Source organism: Sphaerodactylus townsendi, linkage group LG14 (assembly GCF_021028975.2).
Source record: "Sphaerodactylus townsendi isolate TG3544 linkage group LG14, MPM_Stown_v2.3, whole genome shotgun sequence".
Classification (NCBI taxonomy): Eukaryota; Metazoa; Chordata; class Lepidosauria; order Squamata; family Sphaerodactylidae; genus Sphaerodactylus; species Sphaerodactylus townsendi.
In genome coordinates, this window is record NC_059438.1 from 38,657,971 (window position 1) to 38,681,292 (window position 23,322).

At 66.7% G+C, this 23,322-nt stretch overlaps 2 protein-coding genes across 4 annotated transcripts in view; one reads left to right on the forward strand and one right to left on the reverse strand.

The window, feature by feature from the left end:
* The window catches only part of CXXC5 (CXXC finger protein 5), a 114,952-nt gene that overhangs the window by 59,888 nt on the left and 31,742 nt on the right, over positions 1–23,322 (reverse strand). The window lies entirely within an intron of this gene.
* The window catches only part of LOC125443337 (basic proline-rich protein-like), a gene marked incomplete at its 5' end in the record, with an annotated part of 42,605 nt that continues 32,647 nt past the window's right edge, over positions 13,365–23,322 (forward strand). Inside the window, one exon of the mRNA XM_048515359.1 lies at positions 13,365–14,441. Coding sequence (XP_048371316.1) covers positions 13,365–14,441 — 1,077 coding nt within the window. The remainder of the gene's footprint in view (positions 14,442–23,322) is intronic.

Genomic DNA, 23,322 nt, shown 5'->3' on the forward strand with positions numbered 1-23,322 from the left:
TGGTTCTCTGTCAATTCCAATAATGAATGAAGGATCCATCTTATTCTAGGAACTCTGTAGGCATGCCACTCACTCCTTTCCCAGGAAACACCAGGTGATTGGCTGATAGTTTTGTGCCAGCCATTTTGTTGCTGGGCCCACAATTCCAAATCTGCCCACAGCTCAAACAGGTTAGAGACTCCCTGCTCTACAGAGTCCCTTACTATGGCCTACAGTGGTTTGCTCCACCAGCTGGTTTGATAAAATGCATCATGAAGATGCCTCATAATGAATTGGAATATTTTGAAATATTCCAAATGGGAATATTTTCCACTAAAAAGTCATTTAACTGGAGATGAAAGACAATGAGCTCAGGGGGCCTACCACATGCCCAGAAGATGTTCTATCCCTGAGCCACTGCCCATCCTCTTCATTGGTAGCGAATAAAGAAGAAGAAGAAGAGGAGGAAGAAGAGGAAGAGGAAGAGGAAGAGGAAGAGGAGGAAGAAGAAGAAGAAGAAGAAGAAGAAGAAGAAGAAGAAGAAGAAGAAGAAGAAGAAGAAGAAGAAGAAGAAGAAGAAGAAGAAGAAGAAGAAGAAGAAGAAGAAGAAGAAGAGGAGGAGGAGGAGGAGGAGGAGGAGGAGGAGGAGGAGAGTTGGATTTCCCTTCCCCACCCCCCACAACAAACACCCTGTGAGGTAGGTGGGGCTGAGACAGCTCAGAAGAACTGGACTAGCCCAAGGTCACCCAGCTGGCATGTGTTGGAGTACACAAGCTAATCTCCACAGTTCAAGCGGCAGAGCAGGGAATCAAACATGGTTCCTCCAGATTAGAGTACACCTGCTCTTAACCACTACGCCACTGCTGCTAACATGTATATGGGGAGGAGGACTTCCTGACCCTGAAGTTGAGTTTTTCTTCTTTCTTTTTTGGGGGAGTAACCAGGAGGTGGCATTTTTGAAGGACAGCCATTTTGGTTGATTTGTCTGCAAAACATCTGCCTAGCGTCACAGCAAGCTGGAATGGAAATGATATAATTAGACTAGAGAAATCCAAGGACAAACTATGGGGGCACCAATATGTGCAGTAGGTTATATTACGATTCTGTAAAAACTTAGTTACAAATCCTCAATTAGTGAGTTCATCAGTCCGAACAGAACATCTATTGATAAGTTCGGCCACACAGGAAAGAGGGTCCACAACGATCTTGTAGAAATGGGCAAAAAGACAATAGCTTTGTGTTAAGGATTTACCACATCTCAGTGGTCCCCACGAGAAAGGTTTCATCATTTTAGCTGTTGTTTTTATGGCTTGCTTTTAGATTGAGGGATGTTTTATGAATACTTTCTGTGTTGTTGAATACTGCCCACAGGCTGTTTTTATACCTCTGGCAGACACCTCGTTTTGTTTTATCATTGTGGGTTTAATAATGGTCACTTTTTATGCTTGTGGTTTTATTATTGCACTTTATTTTTACTTTGTGAGCTGCCTCAAGCAAGCATTTAAAGAGGTGGCATATACATTTTACATTAATAAATGTCACCTTCCTTCTCCACATACCTTAAAGCATTCCCGTGGATGCAGTGGAACGAACAAACGAATGCAACGAATGCAACGAACGAACGAACGGACCAACGAACTTCCATAGCTAACAAAACTAGATTTCAATGGAACTCCCAATGACAACATACAAAGTCAACAAGAGTGAGTGAGAGATCCTCATGCTCACTGGGACTTAGCCCTAAAGCAGGGGTGTCAAACATGTGGCCGGGGAGTGGTGGATTGATAGGGCTTATCAAGCTTGTAAGCCATCTGAGGCAAAGCCCCCCAGGTTAGATGGGGCACAGGGGTGGGGTGTTGCCTCAGCTGACTTGTGGGCTTGATAAGCCTTCTCAAGCTGAGGTAGCAACCCCTCAGTGCCCATCTGGACAGGGGAGCCTGCTGGGGGCCTGCCAGCTCAGGCAGCCACATGCCCTCCCCACCCCCCCGCTCCTGGGTCTTCATGTGTTCAACACCTGTGCCCTAATGGCTGAGGCATAGCTCAGTGATAAAAGGGGGCACCCAGAGGTCAAACACCACTGGGAAAATCCATTCCCAGTCCAGACACTCCCAGTCCACTCTGGGCCAACAGTCCGGTTCTGTATTAAAATTTTTCATAGGTCTATCTTCAGATAGGGAGATCGGGAAGACTCCCGCCCCCCGTCGGGAGATGAATCTTAAAGCAGTAATAGGGAACGTTCAGACAGGCAAAGCCAAAGTTCACGTAGACTCCCGTCGTTTTTTCGGCCAGCATGGACAGAACGGAAAAAACCTAGTCATAAATCTGTCCTCGCAAACTTTACTGCTTAATTTGGGTCTAGGTTTCGTGGGAACTCCAAGGTATGATCCCTATCAAACAAGGATAGATATTTACAAATTGAAACGGCAGTTGAAATTAAGAGCCTTTTTTGGCCATATGTTCTTTCAGTAGAATATAACGCAAGAAGGTAATTGCACTGTAAAGCTGTTATTATTTGTTTGGACATTTGGGAGGCTTGATGCCCCTGTCGAACTGTGATTGTTTAATTTGTATAATTAATGACTGAGAGAAGTGAAAGAAATATTAGTAATAATATATTGAATATAATCATTGGATGCCAGCCAGTGTACTGCGCATTCATTTTTTGCATACCTATTGACGTAGTACACACATTTCTTTTTTGTCCTTATAGGTCTATCTTCCCCATGTTTCAGAGGTCACTGGTCTATCAGCCATTATAGATCTAGAATGTTTCATGGGTCTATCAGACATGCACAGCAAAGACAAACAAAGCGTTTACAAGGAAAGAGGCCTGATCTTGGATGGCAGCTTCTGGACAGGACAGGTGTTTGGGGTCAGCATCTTCAGGGCCCAATGCGTTGAAAGGGCCTGGCACCAAACTTGCAGGCAGAAGAGAGACCATGAAGATGCAGAGCAGCCGTTGTTTGCCAGCTTACCTACCTGCCAGGGTTGAAAGGCAGGAACTGCTGGGTCCAATTACCATCTGGAAGGGGGGGCAGGAAAGTAAGCCCTACTGCTCCTCACCCCCAGTGCCTGGGTGCCCTTCAGATCTCAAGGGGAGCAAAGCGTGAGCAGTGATAACAGTGGTGAGGAGGAGCCAACACCTCCAATTGCCCTTCAAGAATCCAGCGAGCAGGCAAGCAGAGTCGATAGTCTCCTGACATGAATGAACACCCCCCACCCCGCTCCTTCAGTTCTCATCACAGGGCCTATAATAGGTGCCTGGTCTAAAAAATAGACCATTTATCATCCACTAGGGCAGGGGTGTCCAACTTCTGGAGATGGTTCCAGAGGATGGGGCAGCCACCTAGGCCCATGCCCTAGTGCAGGGATGTCCAACTCTGGCCCTCCAGATGTTTATGGACTACGATTCTCATCAGCCCCTGCCAACGTTATGCTGGCAGGGGATGATGGGGGTCGTAGTCTGTGAACATCTGGAGAACCAGAGTTGGACATCCCTGCACTAGGGCAAGGGCCTAGGTCAGGAGTCTGCAATCTGCAATCTGCGGCTCTCCAGATGTTCATGGATTACAATTCCCATCAGCCCCTGCCAGCATGGCCAATTAGCCATGTTGGAAGGGCTGATGGGAATTGTAGTCCATGAACATCTGGAGAGCCGCAGGTTGCAGACCCCTGGGTCCTAGGTGGCTGCCCCATCCTCTGGAACCATCTCTCCATAGACTTGTACCCAGTGGTGGGATCAAAAAATTGTAATAACAGGTTCCGATGGCGGTGGGATTCAAACAGTGGCGCCACCGCACACACGCACCTCCAGTCCCTATTGGGCAGGGAGGTTGCTTTGGTAACCCCTTCTCGGCACTCAGAAAAAATTAGTAACCACTTCTAGAGAAGTGGAGAGAACTGGTTGGATCCCACCTCTGCTTGTACCCTGTGAGATCTATATGAATTTTGTAGGACATGCAGATACAGGTGAGCTGGCTGACTAACCAGAGTTGTGTCCAGAGCTGATGACTGATTGCATTTTCTAGAATTAAATGTTTTTGTGTGTTGTGAACTTCTTCGTGCCCTCTTTTGAGGACAGGGTGAGTAATAAATCGAGTAAATAAATACAGGGAGGAGAAGGTGTGTTAGGAGAAAAAGCTTTTTTTATCTCACGGCACTTGCTTGACCCACCATCCTGAAACAAACTGATGACAAGCTGTGTCCAGCAGAAACTAAATGCCACCGGCAGATTGGCACACTGGTTATTATGCTGCCAGTCAGAATTACATCACCTTGGGTTGAGGGGAGGTGTTAAAAACTGCAGTTGGCGTACCTCGCAACAGCATGAGAGGAAAGAAGTCCCTTGCTACTGCAGAATCATTTTCTAATTTTGGAAAATACTTTGAATTCTCAAATATATCCCTCCCCCCCCCAAACCAACCACACACACAGATGGCGACCTCTGACCTGATGCTACAACAGGATAAGCAGATATGGAAAGTTCTGCTTAAATGGACCGTCTCTAAAAGATGGATTCAACAAATGTGACAGAATACCTTCCCACAGCTGTACCAGCCTGCACGAAGGAAAGCATGAAAAACATCAAGCCACCAAGTCAGTCACAACAAATGCACCTGGCCCAACACACCTGCCACACTCTCTCTTCGCAAGATCCCGCCCCTCCTTTCTATACCTTCGCCATCCCCAGGCTAAGAAATGCCAGCCTCACCTCAGCATTTTCAGGTCTTAGTGAAAGAGCTTTTGGGAAGTCACGCTCCATCTACAGCTCCTCCTGATCTCTCAAATTCCCCTTATTATGGACTGTACCCAGAGGTGGGATCCAGCAGGTTCTCACAGGTTCCTGAGAGTAGGTTACTAATTATTTGTGTGTGCCGAGAGGGGGTTACTAATGGGTGATTTTGCCATGCGATTTTTGTCTTAGTTACGCCCCTCCTCCACTCCTCAGCAGTACCGTACAAGGACTTAGAACTCTTGAAGCCATAGTTCTAGCAGGAGGTGCACGAGCGGCATGCGTGGCAGCCTGCACACTCCATGCGTGCGATCTGGATTCCCGTCCAAGGACTCGGCGCTGGCCCGGCTTGCGTCCTTGCCACAGCCCGCCTAAGTAGCAATGTCCTCACGCCTCCCCCAGAATGCCCAGCCATGCCCCCGTTGTGCCCCGCCCGGCCCCACTGGCGCTACGCCACAGTTTGAATCCCACCACCATGGGAACCTGTTACTAAAATTTTTGGATTCCACCACTGACTGTACCATCCTACATCCGACAGCAGGGGTTCCCCAAGTGGGCAGTACCACCCCTTGGGGGACAGTGAGATTACTTGTGGGCACAGGCACAAAGAGACAAGAAGGCAACATGGGGGTTTGAAAGTGGGACCCTTCTATTGTGTTGTTAGCTTATTTACAATTGACCAGGCTATGGTACCATGGTGGCAAATGACAGACCGCCCAATAATAGTATTTCTATGTTATGTAAGAATTTAAAGTTTCTCAATAATTGTTTTCAAAAAATAAAAGTTTTTTTAACAAGAAATATTAAGTAGAAGGAAAAATGTGGGTAATTGCAGGATTTTTTTTTTTTAAAAAAAGGTATGGGTCACAGGTGTCAAACTCATGGCCCAGATGTTATGGACTACAGTTCCCATCATCCCCTGCCAGGATCATGCTGGCAGGGGATGATGGGATCTGTAGTCCATAACATCTGGAGGGCCATGAGTTTGACACCTATGGTATAGGTAGTCTCCTGTTCAAACACCAGCCCACAGGGTGACCTAACATCATGAGGATTACTGGCAGACTAAGTTTACAGGTGGTTTGCCGTTGCCTTCCCCAGTCTGCAGTGGCCGTAGTAGTTAAGAGCAGGTGTACTCTAATCTGGAGGAACCAGGTTTGATTTGATTCCCCACTAGGCATACTTTGTTTATGAGGTGGTCTGCCATTACCTTCCCCAGTCATCAAGTCTCTACCCCCCAGCAAAATGGGTACTCATTTTACTGACCTCAGAAGGGTGAAAGGCTGAATCAACCTTGAGCAGGCTACCTGAAACTGAAGGTATCAATAATAAATTTCAGTAACAAAAGGAAAATAGGCTAAACAAAGCTAAATATTGGAGGGAAATTTGCCAGCAAAAAAAAGTTTTAAACAAACTTTTACTAAGAAAATATGGCACACTGTCTTTATTCAGAACCATTTTTATTGTTTATTCAGAATTCAGTTTTATATATATGGTTTTTATAGACTGTTTTTAAGTATGTATGCACGCACCCCGAAACCCAGCCTCAGTTGGGAAGGGCGGGATATAAATTTTATAAATAATAATAATTAAAAAATGAAAGACAAAAATACAATAAAAGTATTAAAAGGGATAACACATTTTAAAAGTGCATCCTAGAGTTTGTTGGCTATCAGAAAACAACTGCATGAGACGCTTTTGAAAACCTTTGACACTATTCTCAAGTTTTTTGAAGACACGAAGGCTTTTCTCAGTGATGAACTCAAAAAGATCAGCCACGACACTGCTTATTTATCAGAACTATTAGCAAAGTTCAGTGCGCCCCATATCCCACCTTGGGGGGCTTGTCCATATTACGCTGACCGCCTGATGAGTTTGTCATTGTTTATGTTACCATCTGACTTTAAGATGGAGGTTGATGGTTTTAAGATGGAGGTTTATTATTTTATTGAGCTGTAAGAATCACTGAACCCTTTGGGGATGGGGCAAGTGGGTTTGTTACTAAATCTGAGGCATAAATATAAATAAATCTGAAGGTTCAAGGAAATGAAGTCAACCTGATGAAGGCCAAAATCTTTCACCTCTATGTTTATTTCTAAGTTAACTTTATTCAAATGCAACATAGGCCGTCGTGAGCTACACCACTTTTCAAGCCTGAGCTAGAAGAGGACAGTGGAATGTAAAGTAATCTCAGGCTTTTTGGATATGCTGCATGAAGATACATCTCAGCAATTTGAGGGTCTTCTTTTGATGGAAATTCCAGACTGGGTGATAAATCCAGTTTCAGATACTAAGGAAGTTGGGGTTGTAGAGGAAGAATTTACCAAGCTACAAAATGATACGGAGTTGAAGCCAAAGTTTAAGAAATTGTATCAAGAGTTTTGGTTATGGAAGGCAATTTCCGATAGCTGCCCTGCACTACGGACAACGACTAAAAGTTCCTTGTTGCGTTTCCAACAGCATATTTGGTGGAACATGATTTCAGAATGGTCGTCTAACTTCTCTTCAAGCAAAGAAATCATCTCCACATTACTTACCATGGTGATTCAAGACTCCTGCTGATGACTTTAAACCAGAAACTAGGAACCCAGTATAACTTCATCAAGCTCATCCTTCCCATTAAGAATTTACTAAACAATAAAAGCTGTTTCTAAACGTTGTATGTAAGATTCTTGCTAAATGCCCATCAAACTCTGAATAGCTGGCACCACTAGATCAAGTTCATCAATTTTGTTGAATACATTAAACTAAAAAAGTTTTAATTGAATTTCAAATAAATGTCCATTTAATTGTTACTGTTTGGAGTTTTATTGTTATTATCTTCCTTCATGGGCTGTGCAAACCACTTTTTATACTTTTTATAGGGTAGGGTATACTGGCCGTGAGTTTATGGAACTCAGGAAGCAGTGTCCCCAAAAAGATTGGGAACCACTGCCCTATAGTAAGGTTATCCAACTCTGGCACCCCAGATGTTCATGGACTACGATTCCCATCAGACCCCGCCAGCGTGGCCAATTTGGAGCGCCAGAGTGGGATACCCCTGCCCTATAGCCTAGGTGTCTTTACAGCAGCTAACCTATTTTCACCCCCCTCCAAATACCTATCTAGCCCCCAAATCTCTGCTTCGCCTCTCAACTCTTCCTTATACGAGAACAATGGGGATGATCCTTCTCTCATGTGTTTCTTAGGTGCTATAACAGACAACTGACGTTGCAAATTGATGTTTCATGACGTTAATGAGCAAGTACGCCAGAAAAAGCTGGAATGAGCATGTCAGCACTAGAAAAAAGTATACTAAAACGTGACATTAATGCCCACAAATCCTTTTCACTACATGAATAAACACGGTATGTTCTAAGCACCAACCTGGACTTCCTACGGAGGGCCCGTGTAGCAGAAAAACAGAGCACGTGGGATCATTTCTTCAGCTACATCCTGCCTTTCTCTCTGGTGCTTACATTATCCTCCCCATCGTTATATTATCCTCACAACAGCTTTGAGAAATAGGTAAGGCTGAATGCATGGGACTGGCCCATGGTCACCCAGCAAGCTTCCATGGTAGTGGCGATTCAAACCTGGGTCTCGCTGATCCTAGTCTGGGACCGTGACCGCTGCACCACACTGGTGATCCATCCACCCCCACCCCTGGGAAGTGACAGCCATTTTGGAAGCCACCCTACTCCAAAAATTATGTTTCCCTCATTGTGACTGAAATGGTTCCTGCACCCTATTCTACATTTACACTTTATAAAAATGAATTGGAAACAGAGCTAATTTCCTAAGGCCAATGCCAAAGGCTCACATTCCGCTATATCACAGGTGTCAAACTCTCAGCCCTCCAGATGTTATGGACTACAGTTCCCAGCATCTCCTGCCAGCATGATGCTGGCAGGGGGTGATGGGAACTGTAGTCCATAACATCTGGAGGGCCACGAGTTTGACATCTATGCACTATATCCTTACCCAGAACATCTGGAGGAGAGTTTGCCTCAGCTGGCTTGTGGGCCTAATAAGCCCTCCCAATGGGTCGGATCTGGCCCCCCAGGCTGCATGTTTGATACCCCTGCTGTAAAACAAATGAGGCTATTCAGCAACTGGACAGTAAGAAAAGGAAGGCCTTAGCTCTGTGGTGGCGAACCTTTGGCACTCCAGATGTTATGGACTACAATTCCCAATTGGCCATGCTGGCAGGGGCTGATGGGAATTGTAGTCCATAACATCTGGAGTGCCAAAGGTTCGCCACCACTGCCTTAGCTGATAAATATTCAGCTGAAACTCCAGGCCGCCAGCTATTCCTTAAAATTCTTCACTTGGTGGTAAAATTCTTCACAAGGTTCAATTTAAAAAAAAGGCCATATCGCTATGGATTAGGAGGCAAAGCACAGGAAAGGTCTCAGAGTATGTAGTCATTGTGTTTGTTGGCCATCTGGTAATACTTGACGCCTCTCTTTGCGCCAGTATTCTCCGAAGATAAGCATTCTCACATATTAGCTGTCAAGGCCTTGACACTTCGGCTATTTGTGGGTTTTGACTGCTTACAATTAATGCCAAGTCTACGATAGGAGACTTCCTGGGCACCTCGTCCGTTCCCAGACAAAGCCTGAAAGACCAGCGGGGAAAATGGGGGAGCGGGAAGAGAGTGGGGGGGGGGTGTGTGTGCCAGCGAATGGCATCACTTCCAGCAAAAACTAGAAGGGATGGAATGATGGCAAACTAGGGTGTGATATTCTCCGTTATGTTGTCATGCACAGTTTTTTCGCCAGAATCAGTACTGCATGCTAGCATCATGACAACATGCCTGTCCCCACCCTCCAATCCTCCCAGGGTGGCCAGCAAGTCACCTGGCATTCCTGCTTACAATTATTAAGACATTTTGGGATAGGTGGAATAACTCTACCTAAACACTTTTGCAAAAACAAGCGTTTGGATCCTGTGTTAAACACTGCAAGCGAAGAAGAGGAGGAGGAGGAGGAGGAGTTTGGATTTATATCCCCCTTTTCTCTCCTGCAGGAGACTCAAAGGGGCTTACAATCTCCTTGCCCTTCCCCCCCCCCCCCACAACAAACACCCTGTGAGGTGGGTGGGGCTGAGAGAGCTCCGAAGAACTGTGACTAGCCCAAGGTCACCCAGCTGGCGTGTGTGGGAGTGCACAGGCTAATCTGAATTCCCCTGTGCACTCCCACACACGCCAGCTGGGTGACCAAGACCCTCTCACGTGGCCAAGTTGCCTTTCTCCAGTCCTAGAGGCACGGTTTGCTTGCAGAATGGGTTCACCAGATCCAACCTTAGCTATATTTTAGATCTCAGAAAAGTCCACAAACAACTGTCAAATGAAATCAGTGTGATATTGCTGATTATTCAATGGCAAATTCAACCAGCCTCCCACAGAATTCAACTTGAAGCTATCCCGTGTTTTTTAAACTAGGCCAACCATTGAAAGAAATCATAAATCAGACTGAGGCACCCATACCAGTGGTGGGATCCAAAAATTTTAGTAACAGGTTCCCATGGTGGTGGGATTCAAACTGTGGCGTAGCGCCAATGGGGCTGGGCGGTGGCAAGGATGCAGCCGCTGCACCGGTCCTTGGGCGGGAAACGAATGCACGCAGGCGCAGGCTGCCACGCACGCCGGTGCACCTCCTGCTAGACTGCTTCAAGTTCTGCGCGCTACTGCTGAGAGGAGGGGCGTAACCAAGGCAAAAATCACGTGGCAAAATCACCCATTAGTCACCCCCTCTCGGCACACACCAATAATTAGTCACCTACTCTCGGGAACCTGTGAGAACCTGCTGGATCCCACCTCTGATCCAAACTGTTTGCTGGATTTCAAAAAATACACAAACATGTTTAAAAACATCTGGATGGCCCTTTTGCGAGGAGGAAATCTGAAATTCAAACCTGTGTTGCATCGGTCTTTTCTGCACAACCAAAATAAGACATCCTGAAGTTGGCTCAAACAAACCCATCTTCTCATCTTTTGTCCACACAGCATGGACAAAAATAAACCGTTTGAGGTAACACTCCTCCCATGAGTGTTATTTTTCCTGCCTGACTTAAGTCTTTTAACTTTCATTTTCCTGCCCTGACAATTTGCCACTTGCCTGCTTTGCTGAAGGGAAGCTGATGCTTGCAGAGCAAACATCTCAGGAACCTTCACAAAATGGTGGTTGCAACAGAGCAGCCAAGCAGCAAATCACTGGCGGGAGGAGGAGGAGGAGGAGGAGGAGGAGGAGGAGGAGGAGGAGGAGTTTGGATTTATATTCCACCTTTCTCTCCTGCAGGAGACGGGGCTCACAATCTCCTTCCCCCCTCACAACAAACACCCTGTGAGGTAGGTGGGGCTGAGAGAGCTCAGAAGAACTGTGACTAGCCCAAGGTCACCCAGCTGGCATGAGTGGGAGTGTACAGGCTAATCTGAATTCCCCAGATAAGCCTCCACAGCTCAGGCGGCAGAGCTGGGAATCAAACCCGGTTCCTCCAGATTAGATACACGAGCTCTTAACCTCCTACGCCACTGCTGCTCCTTTACTTTAATTTCTACATTTCTAAAACTGCACACTAAGAGGAGGATGCCTCGAACATACTCAGTTTTGTTATTCCTGCTCAAGCAACCTTTGTTCCTTGAGATAAAATCATTTTATTGGCATGCCGGTTCAACGCAGACCAAAACATCTGTGTCAGAAAGCCAACAAACCTAGCTGGGAAATCCCGAACGCTAAATAGTAAGGAGGGAGAGGCAAAGTTGGGGCCCCAAGCGAATATTTTGGAAACAGAAAGTTAAGACTCCCCTCTTGGCATTTGGTGCCAAGCTGGGGAGTTTGGAACAGGAGGCGGCTGCTTTGTGGCTCCCAGACCAAGTAATCTGATAGAGTGACCCTCCCACGTTAAGCTCCAGTGTCAGCAGATGGTAGCCAGATTTTCTGACCAAGCGTCCTTTCGGCTTAAAGCGAATTTCAGATTTCCGCTCCCTCTGGTTGAAAGTAGTGGCAACCCTGACGTCCGCTTAGAGCAGAACAAGGCTAAGCTGAGGTTGCCAGCGCATCGTGCCCTTCCGATGACCCGCACGACCCTTCGTGTATTTGTACTAGAATCCACATGAGCAAAAATATTGCCTACCACACTTTGGACGAACACCCTTTCTTAACTGACGGTCCTCTTACGCAGGTGAACTGTTCCAGCTTTTCTCCATAGATCAGTGATGGCGAACCTTTTTGAGACCGAGTGCCCAAATTGCAACCCAAAACCCACTTATTTATCGCAGTGCCAATTAAGAAATTTAACCTGAATACTGAGGTTTTAGTTTAGAAAAAACAGTTGGCTCTGAGGCACGCGTTACTCGGGAGTAAGCTTGGTGAAGCAACTGTGCAACACTTTGAATGGATGAATCACTACCCTAGGAGGGTTTACTCAGAAGCAAGCCCCATTGCCAGCAACTGAGCTTACTCCCAGGTAAAGAATTGTGCGCAGGCCAGCCTAGATGTGTGTCTGTGTGTGGGGGGGGGGTGATTTTCCACCCCCCTTACATGACGAACTCTGTGCGTGCGTGCCCACAGAAAAGGCTCTGAGTGCCACCTCTGGCACCAGTGCCATAGGTTCGCCACCGCTGCCATAGATGGATTGTACAAAGTTGAGCTGAAACAAAATTTCACACACGCTTGTAAAAAAAATCCAGCAAACTTTCAAATTTCAGCTACCGGTAGTAGAATTTCAGGTTTCAGTTTTGAAATTGTGACTGAGAGGGTTAACTTTTTAAAAGCAAAGGCACTGTTAAATATCAACTTCCACCCCTTATTTTGTAAACATTTCAAATCCAACAGTGCACTAGACGACAATCAAATTAGGATTTCTGCAAGTATAAACCAGGAAAATTTGCTTGCAGCTGTCCCATCCACCCAGCCCGCGCAAGGAACTCCATCTACCCGATCTGCATGAAGAAAACACTCTAATGAAGGGAATTAGCATTGTAATAGGACCTACTGACAATATACAAATCATAAGCATTACTACTACGGCATATTTAAAATAACAGAGTGGAGTGAGGGTGAACACATTTCTGTTTGCCTCCATTTTGGCTTCAAAACTTGTGAGGTAGGTTAGGCTGTTGGGAGTATGCGGCCCAATGTCACATTTAGCAAGTTGCAAGGTAAACAGGTAGGCCACCGGGGATACACAGGTCATCAGCGGCATCCCAGACTGCACTGGAAACAAGGGCCAGATCTCTGCCCAAGCAACAGAGGCCCTGTCAGCCAGGAGCACAAATCAAGACAGTGGGCATGGCTTACCAAGGTACATTTAGCCAAGAACCACCTTCTTCTCCCACCCTGTTTTGCAGAAGTGTACCAGGGGTAAGTGGCGCCTGGAGTGCCTCCCCCAGCTCCACCCCTGATGCCTCCAGGCTCCACCCCCACTGCCCTCGACCCCGCCCATGTCACCATGGACATGGGCAAGGTCTAGGATGCCTGCCCCCGCCCCCCAGACTCCCCCTGCCGGCTGGGCTCCCAGCCGGCAGCCTGCAGTCTCTTCTGACCTCCCCTCTGGGCAGGCCAGAAGAGACTGCAGTCCCGGCCTCGGAGACCTTCTTTTATAAGCACTGAGGCCAGGGGGTGGGGCTTGGGGAGCAGGAAGGGGTGGGACTTCCTGCCCCCCACCCCCCCCCCCCCCCACCCCCCCCCCCCCAAACCCCCTTCCCCCCCCAACCCCCCCCCCCCCCCCCCCCCCCCCCCCCACCCCCCCCCCCCCCCACCCACCCCCCCCCCCCCCACCCCCCCCCCCCCCCACCCCCCCCGGCCCCCCACCCCCCCCCCCCCCCCCCCCCCCCCCCCCCCACCCCCTCCCCCCCCAACCCCCCCTCCCCCCCACCCCCCCCCCCCCCAACCCCCCCCCCCCCCCACCCCCCCCCCCCCCCACCCCCCCCCCCCCCCCCCCCCCCCCCCCCCCACCCCCCCCCCCCCCCACCCCCCCCCCCCCCCACCCCCCCCCCCCCCCACCCCCCCCCCCCCCCACCCCCCCCCCCCCCCACCCCCCCCCCCCCCCACCCCCCCCCCCCCCCACCCCCCCCCCCCCCCACCCCCCCCCCCCCCCACCCCCCCCCCCCCCCACCCCCCCCCCCCCCCACCCCCCCCCCCCCCCACCCCCCCCCCCCCCCACCCCCCCCCCCCCCCACCCCCCCCCCCCCCCACCCCCCCCCCCCCCCACCCCCCCCCCCCCCCACCCCCCCCCCCCCCCACCCCCCCCCCCCCCCACCCCCCCCCCCCCCCACCCCCCCCCCCCCCCACCCCCCCCCCCCCCCACCCCCCCCCCCCCCCACCCCCCCCCCCCCCCACCCCCCCCCCCCCCCACCCCCCCCCCCCCCCACCCCCCCCCCCCCCCACCCCCCCCCCCCCCCACCCCCCCCCCCCCCCACCCCCCCCCCCCCCCACCCCCCCCCCCCCCCACCCCCCCCCCCCCCCACCCCCCCCCCCCCCCACCCCCCCCCCCCCCCACCCCCCCCCCCCCCCACCCCCCCCCCCCCCCACCCCCCCCCCCCCCCACCCCCCCCCCCCCCCACCCCCCCCCCCCCCCACCCCCCCCCCCCCCCACCCCCCCCCCCCCCCACCCCCCCCCCCCCCCACCCCCCCCCCCCCCCACCCCCCCCCCCCCCCACCCCCCCCCCCCCCCACCCCCCCCCCCCCCCACCCCCCCCCCCCCCCACCCCCCCCCCCCCCCACCCCCCCCCCCCCCCACCCCCCCCCCCCCCCACCCCCCCCCCCCCCCACCCCCCCCCCCCCCCACCCCCCCCCCCCCCCACCCCCCCCCCCCCCCACCCCCCCCCCCCCCCACCCCCCCCCCCCCCCACCCCCCCCCCCCCCCACCCCCCCCCCCCCCCACCCCCCCCCCCCCCCACCCCCCCCCCCCCCCACCCCCCCCCCCCCCCACCCCCCCCCCCCCCCACCCCCCCCCCCCCCCACCCCCCCCCCCCCCCACCCCCCCCCCCCCCCACCCCCCCCCCCCCCCACCCCCCCCCCCCCCCACCCCCCCCCCCCCCCACCCCCCCCCCCCCCCACCCCCCCCCCCCCCCACCCCCCCCCCCCCCCACCCCCCCCCCCCCCCACCCCCCCCCCCCCCCACCCCCCCCCCCCCCCACCCCCCCCCCCCCCCACCCCCCCCCCCCCCCACCCCCCCCCCCCCCCACCCCCCCCCCCCCCCACCCCCCCCCCCCCCCACCCCCCCCCCCCCCCACCCCCCCCCCCCCCCACCCCCCCCCCCCCCCACCCCCCCCCCCCCCCACCCCCCCCCCCCCCCACCCCCCCCCCCCCCCACCCCCCCCCCCCCCCACCCCCCCCCCCCCCCACCCCCCCCCCCCCCCACCCCCCCCCCCCCCCACCCCCCCCCCCCCCCACCCCCCCCCCCCCCCACCCCCCCCCCCCCCCACCCCCCCCCCCCCCCACCCCCCCCCCCCCCCACCCCCCCCCCCCCCCACCCCCCCCCCCCCCCACCCCCCCCCCCCCCCACCCCCCCCCCCCCCCACCCCCCCCCCCCCCCACCCCCCCCCCCCCCCACCCCCCCCCCCCCCCACCCCCCCCCCCCCCCACCCCCCCCCCCCCCCACCCCCCCCCCCCCCCACCCCCCCCCCCCCCCACCCCCCCCCCCCCCCACCCCCCCCCCCCCCCACCCCCCCCCCCCCCCACCCCCCCCCCCCCCCACCCCCCCCCCCCCCCACCCCCCCCCCCCCCCACCCCCCCCCCCCCCCACCCCCCCCCCCCCCCACCCCCCCCCCCCCCCACCCCCCCCCCCCCCCACCCCCCCCCCCCCCCACCCCCCCCCCCCCCCACCCCCCCCCCCCCCCACCCCCCCCCCCCCCCACCCCCCCCCCCCCCCACCCCCCCCCCCCCCCACCCCCCCCCCCCCCCACCCCCCCCCCCCCCCACCCCCCCCCCCCCCCACCCCCCCCCCCCCCCACCCCCCCCCCCCCCCACCCCCCCCCCCCCCCACCCCCCCCCCCCCCCACCCCCCCCCCCCCCCACCCCCCCCCCCCCCCACCCCCCCCCCCCCCCACCCCCCCCCCCCCCCACCCCCCCCCCCCCCCACCCCCCCCCCCCCCCACCCCCCCCCCCCCCCACCCCCCCCCCCCCCCACCCCCCCCCCCCCCCACCCCCCCCCCCCCCCACCCCCCCCCCCCCCCACCCCCCCCCCCCCCCACCCCCCCCCCCCCCCACCCCCCCCCCCCCCCACCCCCCCCCCCCCCCACCCCCCCCCCCCCCCACCCCCCCCCCCCCCCACCCCCCCCCCCCCCCACCCCCCCCCCCCCCCACCCCCCCCCCCCCCCACCCCCCCCCCCCCCCACCCCCCCCCCCCCCCACCCCCCCCCCCCCCCACCCCCCCCCCCCCCCACCCCCCCCCCCCCCCACCCCCCCCCCCCCCCACCCCCCCCCCCCCCCACCCCCCCCCCCCCCCACCCCCCCCCCCCCCCACCCCCCCCCCCCCCCACCCCCCCCCCCCCCCACCCCCCCCCCCCCCCACCCCCCCCCCCCCCCACCCCCCCCCCCCCCCACCCCCCCCCCCCCCCACCCCCCCCCCCCCCCACCCCCCCCCCCCCCCACCCCCCCCCCCCCCCACCCCCCCCCCCCCCCACCCCCCCCCCCCCCCACCCCCCCCCCCCCCCACCCCCCCCCCCCCCCACCCCCCCCCCCCCCCACCCCCCCCCCCCCCCACCCCCCCCCCCCCCCACCCCCCCCCCCCCCCACCCCCCCCCCCCCCCACCCCCCCCCCCCCCCACCCCCCCCCCCCCCCACCCCCCCCCCCCCCCACCCCCCCCCCCCCCCACCCCCCCCCCCCCCCACCCCCCCCCCCCCCCACCCCCCCCCCCCCCCACCCCCCCCCCCCCCCACCCCCCCCCCCCCCCACCCCCCCCCCCCCCCACCCCCCCCCCCCCCCACCCCCCCCCCCCCCCACCCCCCCCCCCCCCCACCCCCCCCCCCCCCCACCCCCCCCCCCCCCCACCCCCCCCCCCCCCCACCCCCCCCCCCCCCCACCCCCCCCCCCCCCCACCCCCCCCCCCCCCCACCCCCCCCCCCCCCCACCCCCCCCCCCCCCCACCCCCCCCCCCCCCCACCCCCCCCCCCCCCCACCCCCCCCCCCCCCCACCCCCCCCCCCCCCCACCCCCCCCCCCCCCCACCCCCCCCCCCCCCCACCCCCCCCCCCCCCCACCCCCCCCCCCCCCCACCCCCCCCCCCCCCCACCCCCCCCCCCCCCCACCCCCCCCCCCCCCCACCCCCCCCCCCCCCCACCCCCCCCCCCCCCCACCCCCCCCCCCCCCCACCCCCCCCCCCCCCCACCCCCCCCCCCCCCCACCCCCCCCCCCCCCCACCCCCCCCCCCCCCCACCCCCCCCCCCCCCCACCCCCCCCCCCCCCCACCCCCCCCCCCCCCCACCCCCCCCCCCCCCCACCCCCCCCCCCCCCCACCCCCCCCCCCCCCCACCCCCCCCCCCCCCCACCCCCCCCCCCCCCCACCCCCCCCCCCCCCCACCCCCCCCCCCCCCCACCCCCCCCCCCCCCCACCCCCCCCCCCCCCCACCCCCCCCCCCCCCCACCCCCCCCCCCCCCCACCCCCCCCCCCCCCCACCCCCCCCCCCCCCCACCCCCCCCCCCCCCCACCCCCCCCCCCCCCCACCCCCCCCCCCCCCCACCCCCCCCCCCCCCCACCCCCCCCCCCCCCCACCCCCCCCCCCCCCCACCCCCCCCCCCCCCCACCCCCCCCCCCCCCCACCCCCCCCCCCCCCCACCCCCCCCCCCCCCCACCCCCCCCCCCCCCCACCCCCCCCCCCCCCCACCCCCCCCCCCCCCCACCCCCCCCCCCCCCCACCCCCCCCCCCCCCCACCCCCCCCCCCCCCCACCCCCCCCCCCCCCCACCCCCCCCCCCCCCCACCCCCCCCCCCCCCCACCCCCCCCCCCCCCCACCCCCCCCCCCCCCCACCCCCCCCCCCCCCCACCCCCCCCCCCCCCCACCCCCCCCCCCCCCCACCCCCCCCCCCCCCCACCCCCCCCCCCCCCCACCCCCCCCCCCCCCCACCCCCCCCCCCCCCCACCCCCCCCCCCCCCCACCCCCCCCCCCCCCCACCCCCCCCCCCCCCCACCCCCCCCCCCCCCCACCCCCCCCCCCCCCCACCCCCCCCCCCCCCCACCCCCCCCCCCCCCCACCCCCCCCCCCCCCCACCCCCCCCCCCCCCCACCCCCCCCCCCCCCCACCCCCCCCCCCCCCCACCCCCCCCCCCCCCCACCCCCCCCCCCCCCCACCCCCCCCCCCCCCCACCCCCCCCCCCCCCCACCCCCCCCCCCCCCCACCCCCCCCCCCCCCCACCCCCCCCCCCCCCCACCCCCCCCCCCCCCCACCCCCCCCCCCCCCCACCCCCCCCCCCCCCCACCCCCCCCCCCCCCCACCCCCCCCCCCCCCCACCCCCCCCCCCCCCCACCCCCCCCCCCCCCCACCCCCCCCCCCCCCCACCCCCCCCCCCCCCCACCCCCCCCCCCCCCCACCCCCCCCCCCCCCCACCCCCCCCCCCCCCCACCCCCCCCCCCCCCCACCCCCCCCCCCCCCCACCCCCCCCCCCCCCCACCCCCCCCCCCCCCCACCCCCCCCCCCCCCCACCCCCCCCCCCCCCCACCCCCCCCCCCCCCCACCCCCCCCCCCCCCCACCCCCCCCCCCCCCCACCCCCCCCCCCCCCCACCCCCCCCCCCCCCCACCCCCCCCCCCCCCCACCCCCCCCCCCCCCCACCCCCCCCCCCCCCCACCCCCCCCCCCCCCCACCCCCCCCCCCCCCCACCCCCCCCCCCCCCCACCCCCCCCCCCCCCCACCCCCCCCCCCCCCCACCCCCCCCCCCCCCCACCCCCCCCCCCCCCCACCCCCCCCCCCCCCCACCCCCCCCCCCCCCCACCCCCCCCCCCCCCCACCCCCCCCCCCCCCCACCCCCCCCCCCCCCCACCCCCCCCCCCCCCCACCCCCCCCCCCCCCCACCCCCCCCCCCCCCCACCCCCCCCCCCCCCCACCCCCCCCCCCCCCCACCCCCCCCCCCCCCCACCCCCCCCCCCCCCCACCCCCCCCCCCCCCCACCCCCCCCCCCCCCCACCCCCCCCCCCCCCCACCCCCCCCCCCCCCCACCCCCCCCCCCCCCCACCCCCCCCCCCCCCCACCCCCCCCCCCCCCCACCCCCCCCCCCCCCCACCCCCCCCCCCCCCCACCCCCCCCCCCCCCCACCCCCCCCCCCCCCCACCCCCCCCCCCCCCCACCCCCCCCCCCCCCCACCCCCCCCCCCCCCCACCCCCCCCCCCCCCCACCCCCCCCCCCCCCCACCCCCCCCCCCCCCCACCCCCCCCCCCCCCCACCCCCCCCCCCCCCCACCCCCCCCCCCCCCCACCCCCCCCCCCCCCCACCCCCCCCCCCCCCCACCCCCCCCCCCCCCCACCCCCCCCCCCCCCCACCCCCCCCCCCCCCCACCCCCCCCCCCCCCCACCCCCCCCCCCCCCCACCCCCCCCCCCCCCCACCCCCCCCCCCCCCCACCCCCCCCCCCCCCCACCCCCCCCCCCCCCCACCCCCCCCCCCCCCCACCCCCCCCCCCCCCCACCCCCCCCCCCCCCCACCCCCCCCCCCCCCCACCCCCCCCCCCCCCCACCCCCCCCCCCCCCCACCCCCCCCCCCCCCCACCCCCCCCCCCCCCCACCCCCCCCCCCCCCCACCCCCCCCCCCCCCCACCCCCCCCCCCCCCCACCCCCCCCCCCCCCCACCCCCCCCCCCCCCCACCCCCCCCCCCCCCCACCCCCCCCCCCCCCCACCCCCCCCCCCCCCCACCCCCCCCCCCCCCCACCCCCCCCCCCCCCCACCCCCCCCCCCCCCCACCCCCCCCCCCCCCCACCCCCCCCCCCCCCCACCCCCCCCCCCCCCCACCCCCCCCCCCCCCCACCCCCCCCCCCCCCCACCCCCCCCCCCCCCCACCCCCCCCCCCCCCCACCCCCCCCCCCCCCCACCCCCCCCCCCCCCCACCCCCCCCCCCCCCCACCCCCCCCCCCCCCCACCCCCCCCCCCCCCCACCCCCCCCCCCCCCCACCCCCCCCCCCCCCCACCCCCCCCCCCCCCCACCCCCCCCCCCCCCCACCCCCCCCCCCCCCCACCCCCCCCCCCCCCCACCCCCCCCCCCCCCCACCCCCCCCCCCCCCCACCCCCCCCCCCCCCCACCCCCCCCCCCCCCCACCCCCCCCCCCCCCCACCCCCCCCCCCCCCCACCCCCCCCCCCCCCCACCCCCCCCCCCCCCCACCCCCCCCCCCCCCCACCCCCCCCCCCCCCCACCCCCCCCCCCCCCCACCCCCCCCCCCCCCCACCCCCCCCCCCCCCCACCCCCCCCCCCCCCCACCCCCCCCCCCCCCCACCCCCCCCCCCCCCCACCCCCCCCCCCCCCCACCCCCCCCCCCCCCCACCCCCCCCCCCCCCCACCCCCCCCCCCCCCCACCCCCCCCCCCCCCCACCCCCCCCCCCCCCCACCCCCCCCCCCCCCCACCCCCCCCCCCCCCCACCCCCCCCCCCCCCCACCCCCCCCCCCCCCCACCCCCCCCCCCCCCCACCCCCCCCCCCCCCCACCCCCCCCCCCCCCCACCCCCCCCCCCCCCCACCCCCCCCCCCCCCCACCCCCCCCCCCCCCCACCCCCCCCCCCCCCCACCCCCCCCCCCCCCCACCCCCCCCCCCCCCCACCCCCCCCCCCCCCCACCCCCCCCCCCCCCCACCCCCCCCCCCCCCCACCCCCCCCCCCCCCCACCCCCCCCCCCCCCCACCCCCCCCCCCCCCCACCCCCCCCCCCCCCCACCCCCCCCCCCCCCCACCCCCCCCCCCCCCCACCCCCCCCCCCCCCCACCCCCCCCCCCCCCCACCCCCCCCCCCCCCCACCCCCCCCCCCCCCCACCCCCCCCCCCCCCCACCCCCCCCCCCCCCCACCCCCCCCCCCCCCCACCCCCCCCCCCCCCCACCCCCCCCCCCCCCCACCCCCCCCCCCCCCCACCCCCCCCCCCCCCCACCCCCCCCCCCCCCCACCCCCCCCCCCCCCCACCCCCCCCCCCCCCCACCCCCCCCCCCCCCCACCCCCCCCCCCCCCCACCCCCCCCCCCCCCCACCCCCCCCCCCCCCCACCCCCCCCCCCCCCCACCCCCCCCCCCCCCCACCCCCCCCCCCCCCCACCCCCCCCCCCCCCCACCCCCCCCCCCCCCCACCCCCCCCCCCCCCCACCCCCCCCCCCCCCCACCCCCCCCCCCCCCCACCCCCCCCCCCCCCCACCCCCCCCCCCCCCCACCCCCCCCCCCCCCCACCCCCCCCCCCCCCCACCCCCCCCCCCCCCCACCCCCCCCCCCCCCCACCCCCCCCCCCCCCCACCCCCCCCCCCCCCCACCCCCCCCCCCCCCCACCCCCCCCCCCCCCCACCCCCCCCCCCCCCCACCCCCCCCCCCCCCCACCCCCCCCCCCCCCCACCCCCCCCCCCCCCCACCCCCCCCCCCCCCCACCCCCCCCCCCCCCCACCCCCCCCCCCCCCCACCCCCCCCCCCCCCCACCCCCCCCCCCCCCCACCCCCCCCCCCCCCCACCCCCCCCCCCCCCCACCCCCCCCCCCCCCCACCCCCCCCCCCCCCCACCCCCCCCCCCCCCCACCCCCCCCCCCCCCCACCCCCCCCCCCCCCCACCCCCCCCCCCCCCCACCCCCCCCCCCCCCCACCCCCCCCCCCCCCCACCCCCCCCCCCCCCCACCCCCCCCCCCCCCCACCCCCCCCCCCCCCCACCCCCCCCCCCCCCCACCCCCCCCCCCCCCCACCCCCCCCCCCCCCCACCCCCCCCCCCCCCCACCCCCCCCCCCCCCCACCCCCCCCCCCCCCCACCCCCCCCCCCCCCCACCCCCCCCCCCCCCCACCCCCCCCCCCCCCCACCCCCCCCCCCCCCCACCCCCCCCCCCCCCCACCCCCCCCCCCCCCCACCCCCCCCCCCCCCCACCCCCCCCCCCCCCCACCCCCCCCCCCCCCCACCCCCCCCCCCCCCCACCCCCCCCCCCCCCCACCCCCCCCCCCCCCCACCCCCCCCCCCCCCCACCCCCCCCCCCCCCCACCCCCCCCCCCCCCCACCCCCCCCCCCCCCCACCCCCCCCCCCCCCCACCCCCCCCCCCCCCCACCCCCCCCCCCCCCCACCCCCCCCCCCCCCCACCCCCCCCCCCCCCCACCCCCCCCCCCCCCCACCCCCCCCCCCCCCCACCCCCCCCCCCCCCCACCCCCCCCCCCCCCCACCCCCCCCCCCCCCCACCCCCCCCCCCCCCCACCCCCCCCCCCCCCCACCCCCCCCCCCCCCCACCCCCCCCCCCCCCCACCCCCCCCCCCCCCCACCCCCCCCCCCCCCCACCCCCCCCCCCCCCCACCCCCCCCCCCCCCCACCCCCCCCCCCCCCCACCCCCCCCCCCCCCCACCCCCCCCCCCCCCCACCCCCCCCCCCCCCCACCCCCCCCCCCCCCCACCCCCCCCCCCCCCCACCCCCCCCCCCCCCCACCCCCCCCCCCCCCCACCCCCCCCCCCCCCCACCCCCCCCCCCCCCCACCCCCCCCCCCCCCCACCCCCCCCCCCCCCCACCCCCCCCCCCCCCCACCCCCCCCCCCCCCCACCCCCCCCCCCCCCCACCCCCCCCCCCCCCCACCCCCCCCCCCCCCCACCCCCCCCCCCCCCCACCCCCCCCCCCCCCCACCCCCCCCCCCCCCCACCCCCCCCCCCCCCCACCCCCCCCCCCCCCCACCCCCCCCCCCCCCCACCCCCCCCCCCCCCCACCCCCCCCCCCCCCCACCCCCCCCCCCCCCCACCCCCCCCCCCCCCCACCCCCCCCCCCCCCCACCCCCCCCCCCCCCCACCCCCCCCCCCCCCCACCCCCCCCCCCCCCCACCCCCCCCCCCCCCCACCCCCCCCCCCCCCCACCCCCCCCCCCCCCCACCCCCCCCCCCCCCCACCCCCCCCCCCCCCCACCCCCCCCCCCCCCCACCCCCCCCCCCCCCCACCCCCCCCCCCCCCCACCCCCCCCCCCCCCCACCCCCCCCCCCCCCCACCCCCCCCCCCCCCCACCCCCCCCCCCCCCCACCCCCCCCCCCCCCCACCCCCCCCCCCCCCCACCCCCCCCCCCCCCCACCCCCCCCCCCCCCCACCCCCCCCCCCCCCCACCCCCCCCCCCCCCCACCCCCCCCCCCCCCCACCCCCCCCCCCCCCCACCCCCCCCCCCCCCCACCCCCCCCCCCCCCCACCCCCCCCCCCCCCCACCCCCCCCCCCCCCCACCCCCCCCCCCCCCCACCCCCCCCCCCCCCCACCCCCCCCCCCCCCCACCCCCCCCCCCCCCCACCCCCCCCCCCCCCCACCCCCCCCCCCCCCCACCCCCCCCCCCCCCCACCCCCCCCCCCCCCCACCCCCCCCCCCCCCCACCCCCCCCCCCCCCCACCCCCCCCCCCCCCCACCCCCCCCCCCCCCCACCCCCCCCCCCCCCCACCCCCCCCCCCCCCCACCCCCCCCCCCCCCCACCCCCCCCCCCCCCCACCCCCCCCCCCCCCCACCCCCCCCCCCCCCCACCCCCCCCC